This window comes from Ramularia collo-cygni (genome assembly GCF_900074925.1).
Source record: "Ramularia collo-cygni strain URUG2 genome assembly, contig: RCC_scaffold03, whole genome shotgun sequence".
Taxonomy (NCBI): Eukaryota; Fungi; Ascomycota; class Dothideomycetes; order Mycosphaerellales; family Mycosphaerellaceae; genus Ramularia; species Ramularia collo-cygni.
Genome location: NW_019716257.1, coordinates 1,615,394 through 1,621,644, shown reverse-complemented (window position 1 = coordinate 1,621,644; position 6,251 = coordinate 1,615,394). Strand labels below are relative to the sequence as shown.

Genomic DNA, 6,251 nt, shown 5'->3' with positions numbered 1-6,251 from the left:
ACCCTCTTCTTAGGCTCTACCTCGGGCTTAATATAATACTCTACTATCCTAGCCGTACGCGCTAGCGCCGATATGCTTCTCGTTCTAGTCTTACTAAGGATTGTACTTAGTAGCTTCTCTACCTCCTCCTCTATCGACGAGTCTAAATACTCGTTCTAGATRTTATAACTAYATTCGGTCGCCTAATCTTAAAACTTRYAATTTCCGYAATAATTATAGAAGTAATTRCGCTAGATTATATAGTGCTRCCTCTATTAGTATATAGYATCTTTATACGGGAGAATAATAGAGGTCTCGTACCTAGAACGGGCYCTTACCYGCTAGGCACCGGRTATATAGCCCGCTAGTAGTAGGGTRTACGCTAGYACCTATAACGCTACCGCTACGAATCTRTTAGTAAGGATGCTTAGACCTTAACTAGAAATAATTATACTAACCGGCTCTAGATAAGYAGAGAGGTTATATATAACTAACGATACTTAATACGCTTAGCTAGGTCCTACGTAGGATCCCTTATCGAAAACCGGTAGCTAGCCTTATCGTCTATCTCGTCTTAGAGGAGTAGGGTAAAGAGAAGGCTAGTATCTCGGAGCTATTTTGTACTAGTTAGTCTAAATGTCCTAAAGATATTATCTAGCGTTTTAACTCTTACTTTAGTTCTACGGTAGTCGACTCTACGCCTTCCTACTTTATCGATACTAAGGTTAAGCAACTATAGCCGGAACTCTATAGTCGCTATCGTAGTAGTCGCGCTTTATACGGGGAGGGGYAGAGGAGGGAAGAGRTATTAATATAGTAAAAGGATGTTAATTACTATGTTTAATGCCGTAGAATGTTAGTAAAGGTATAAGGAAAAGGAATTTAAAAGAGAGTGCTATTTTGTAGTTACTACTATAAAGCTCTATCTAGTATATGCATAATAGCACCTAATACTACTTATACCGGTCGGAAGTAAGTAATACGTAATACACGTGCTCGCTCCCCGGTAGGTGTTATTACTTAGGAGAGAATATATAAAGTAAATAAAACGGGGACTTAGCTATTTTACAAATATCTTATGCTTTCTCCTTACGGAGTATGCGTATAATAGTAAAAGGGAATAATAGCATACTCGAGGAATACGAGAGGCGGAATAGCGACATAGTCTTATTTTCGAAAATAAGTAAAGTAAATACAAAGTATAGAAAAAGGGACACCTGCATTCTACCGAGATAAAACCCTTCTCTCTATAAATAGTAGCCGTATAATAGTACTAGAGAAAGGGTATACACTCCGATTATTAATTTAGTTCTATAAAGGAAATAGAATAWCTTATAAAAGGAAAAGGGGAGAGAGAAAGAAATAATAAGCTCTAGAGCTAGCTCTATACCCACCTCTAAAACTACTTTAGTACTATTATACTACCTAGAGGAGGAGATAGCCTCTACTATTTGCCTTTTCCCTTGCTACGGCTCGCCCTCGCCTTCTTCGCACTTGCCTTACGGGGGAATCTTATGCCCTTATACTAAGGATCTGCCGCATTGCCTACTATATTAGGGTTATTACTAGCATTCTCGCTCTATTTGTGCTTAAGGATACGGTCGTTTAAGGTGTTTACGGAGCATAAGTTCTTCTTACTATTCTAGATGTAATTTCTATAGGCACCCTCTATTATATACTCCTATTTTACACATTCCTACTATTATTAGCTTTAAACATCTTTATATAGGAGGAAGGCGGAGAAAGAGTACCTTCTAAGGGCCTCTACCCTCTTTTCGCTCGTTCTTATTTAGGATCGGCCGGCCTTAGTAGGCGGTATATTCCTAGTTAATAATATTACCGCTACGAATCTATTAGTAAGGATGCTCGGATCTTAATTAGAAGTAATTGTACTAACCGGCTCTAGATAATTATCGAGTCTATAGTGTTCTTACGGTCTCTAAGTATTATCTACTTCGCCGGGTTCTAGGTCTTCTTAATTTTCGGGGCGTAGCTACTCGCCGTATCGATTATCTCCGCCTGTTCCTTAGTAATATAGAGGCTACTAGTCTTAAGCTAGATTGTACTAGTTAGTCTCGTCTAGGCAAGGCGATTATCTTTACTTATATTATCGTCGTTAACTATAAGGCATAGATTACTATTATCGTCTAACGAGTAGTATATATCCTATAGGTCGACGTCGCCTATACCGAAGCGGCGAACTTCCTTCTCGGTTATTATACGGAGAGGTAGAATAGAGTAAAGAGGGGAGGATAGGTAGTAAGAGTGCTAATTAGAGTATTAAATATAGTAGTTATTAGGAGGACTAGGGGAGATAGTAGAAGAGTAGAGGGAAGAGTCTTATAGCATATAAATATTACTCTTACGCGTATAATAAGTTACTAGTAGAAGCATATATATAATAGTAGTATTAAAGTAAGATATAGGTAACCGAAACCCGTTATATATCGGGACCGGTAACTAAGTAATAACGGGACGGTAATATTACATACACACAAGCAAATAACGACGTTTATTACATATAATTGTACGGGCAATTAAATCAATAAGCGAGGTGTGAAATTACTCCACTTAGTAGCGTTAAGCTATATTAGATCGCGTTGTTGCAGGGAAGTCGCTAAAAGACCACCGTACTAGGGTCCCGATGAATGCACGCCCCGGAACGCTATTGCGCTGATCATACCGCTGGCAAGGCAATGTCGATCTCTTTTGTTCAAGACACGTCACGTTGTTATCATCGTGATTGGGCAATATCGCGGAGTGTGGGTACCGCAGAGCGTTTTCTTACCCAACTTTTGCAACTGTCGAGAAAAAAGGTTCACTCATTCCACTAAAATTTCGTCGCTCATGCGATACATCTCGAAGATCTACTTGATGCTACACATCGCGCTCATTCTGCGATATGTTTGACGTCATTTGCGCCGCCGGCGAATGCTGTGTCTATGCGTTGAATTTGTCGCTGTTCACCGCTGTACCAGTCATCCTCTGGTCAAACTATGCATTTCCCAAGTTGGATATATTCATTCTGCACTAATGTTGCTCCGAAACGCCACGCTTTTGCACGAACATGGAGTACCAACGACACTGACAAACTACATTCTCGAGATTCGATGCATACCGTGGGCATACCTGCTCACGTTCACGATGCCCTTGAGAAACGAGGTTTCCAGGCCAATGGATCCGGGGAGGTGACGTGGCTTGAGAACAGCAAGTCTCATCCTCGACAATGGTCATTGACGCGGAAGATAGGCGATACCGCTGTCATCTGCGTGTTGGAATTCCTCACAACGCTCATGAGCAACGCCGGGTCTTCAATAACGAGCGACGTGGGTATGAAAATCGGAGCTGGGCGCGAAGTTGCCCTGCTATGTCTTGTGACATCTTATTTGGCAGGACAGGGACTTGGAAGCCTCATATTCCCTCCGATTGCAGAGGTTTTCGGGGGACGAACAATATATGTTGCATCGACCTTTGGGTACGCCGTCACTTGCCTCATCATCGCAGCATGTCCGAACTTGGTTGTTGTGGTCATATTCCGATTCCTTGGAGGATTCTGCTCAGCAATCCCTACAGTGGTTGCAGCTTCATCCATTGAGTAAGTGCATATTTCTCCGCGAGAGCACTCAGCAACTTACGACATCGTTAAAGAAACATGTGGGATTCTACAGCGAGAGTCTGGGTTATTCACATCTGGATCGCATCGGCCGTTCTGGGACTGGGAATCGGACCACCCGTTGCGACCTATGCTGCGCTATCACCCTATGGCTGGTAGGTCAGCAGAAGCATGGCTTCTAGCAAATTGATAACATTCTATAGGCGCTCGCTCTTCTACGCAGCAGCGGCGGTACTCGCCGTGGTGGCTTTGCTTTGCCTGGGTATGCAGGAGTCTAGGCCATCCAAAGTACTCCGGAACCAAGTCAAGACCGTAGCCCGTAAGACCAACTTTGATCGACTCTCTGTGACCGAGCTCGATAGCTCCCCAGATGTGAACACATTCATCAAGACGACGCTTGCACTGCCAATTAGGCTCTTCTTCACCGAACCGATTGTCTTTTTCACGTCCACAATGGCAGCAATGGTTTATGGCCTTACTTATCTTTTCGTGAGTGCATTGCCTTGCATGGCAGTAATTCGAACATCTAAATCTAATGTTCCCACCAGACGGAAGCGTTTTCGATCATCTACACCGACCATTTCGGACTCCCCCGACAAGAATCCTCCCTGGTCTTCCTCTCCATCGCAGTAGGTGTCTTATTCACATTTCTACCCAGAATATACGACGTCAAACTTCTCAAGAGGAGGGCCAGCCGGAACACACCCATGGAAGCCGAGGACAAGTTGTTTGGATTCTACGTCGCAGCACCAGTCCTCGCCATCGGATTATGGTGGTGTGCATTCACAGTTCCACCTCTAGCAGAAGGAATCTCGGTATGGCCTTCCATCATCTCACTGCTTCTGTTCGGGTATGCGGTGGTTGAGTTCGACAACACACTCTGCGGCTACCTCTGCGATACCTATGTCCAATACTCCGCTTCGGCGAATGCTCCGCTTGCGGTCCTCAGAGCTATACTGTCGGGTGCATTTCCTCTATATGGGGCTCAGATGTTTAAAGGACTGGGGCCGAACAATGCACTCTTCTTGCTGGCGGCCATGGCGACGGCGTTTTGTGGAGTTGCGGCCATGTTCTTTTTCTATGGCAAGCGTATACGCCAGCGAAGTCCATTTGCGGAGAAGACTTGGGAGGGTGCGCAGAATACGGAGCGTCCGGAGGAACCACCAAAGCATCAGTGCTAGCATTTTGGAGTCACGAAGCGATGATGCATGATTGCAGCTCGCTGCTCTAATGTCCCGGGGGTGAAGCCAAAAAACGCTGTGGCTAGCGCGGCGGCCTGATTGGCCGCGGGAGCGGCCGAAAAAGTAACCTRATGTCATTCAGAAGTTRAGGATCCTATGTGGAGAAGTGGGGGAAATTTCAGGGTCCATAGGTATATAAGACGAAAATTTTCAAGCTGGACATCTGTGGATTGACGGCTCCGTAGCGTAGTGGTTTAACTTACATCYAACCGCTCGAATCGGGTTCAATTAAGGGGCTGGACTTTAAACATCTAGCGACAGGGTTGTCCGGCTTCGGTCGTAATGCTCCGTCTACAACACAATTTCAGAGGGCAAACTTTRGCATAAACTTTRGCATGGGCATAAATGTGGGGAATCAATTTTTTTGTTCTTTTTATGTAATATACATAATATATACTAAACTTCGTAGAATCGTGTTACGACTTTCCTTAGGTATCTTTTTGCTTTAATACGATATTAGTTATAACGTTCCCTTATTTTAACGTCCTTCTTTCCTAAACGCGAATCTCTATATCCTTTTACTTAGAATACGTGTCTCTCTCCTCTAATATTCTATCTATTAATCGGCGAAGCCGACTACCGCTTGCGGTAAGAGTTACGTCTTCTACTAATTTAGAATAACCGGCTAATAGAAAAGCTATATATATATTGCTACCTAATAGAAGGTAAAAAAAAACTGTTTAAGCTGTTGCCGCTTCTAGCCTTACGCTATACTAGGGCAATCCCTTCTTTTTGCCTTATACGCCTTTACGATATAGAATGTCTCCGTCTTATATCTCGCCTACTATACGAAAAAAAAAACACCCCTACCCTCTTCCTCTACCGTCCCTCGCTAACATGTATTAGATCCGCGAGTAACTAGACTTTATTAGTCGTATGCGCGAACCAATAGAGTAGATAATACTCTACGCGATTAAGACTATCCGCGTCTACCATCGTAATCGCCTATAAATCTCTCCCGCCTTCGTAGTAAAAGTCTACGACATCCCGTAGTAGATCATACGCGCTATAGTCCGCGTAATCATTTCTATCCTCTATCTCGAGCTATCGTCTACCCGCGCTAATACCCGGATTACGGGTAGCGAAGTAGATAACGCGATTCTAGACCGATCTCGGAAGAGGTRGCATCTAGAATTCTATTAGTATAAGGTAGTAGATTAGGATAGAATAATACAGTAGTTGTGTAGTATTATGGCTCTYAATTTAGCCGCTATACTAAGGCACCCCGTAAATGTATATGTTCGAAATATTTAAGTCTTTATATATATATACTATACTAAGTACTTTGTTCTAAGTATTATCTTATAACATCTAACTTACTTACTTCCGGCGAAGCCGACTACCGCTTGCGGTAAGAGATTCCTATTATCTATATACTATATATAGCGTTAGGACAGAGTTATCGAAAGGGGGGGTAG

At 43.3% G+C, this 6,251-nt stretch overlaps 1 protein-coding gene; it reads left to right on the top strand.

The window, feature by feature from the left end:
* Positions 1-3,089: 3,089 nt before the first annotated feature.
* On the top strand, positions 3,090-4,773 carry RCC_02991 (related to multidrug resistant protein; the record flags this gene model as incomplete). XM_023768284.1 has 4 exons in its annotated part: positions 3,090-3,574; positions 3,628-3,747; positions 3,796-4,081; positions 4,141-4,773. The coding sequence occupies 4 exons, from the start codon at positions 3,090-3,092 to the stop codon at positions 4,771-4,773; spliced, it is 1,524 nt and encodes a 507-aa protein (XP_023624052.1).
* Between the last annotated feature and the right edge of the window lie 1,478 nt (positions 4,774-6,251).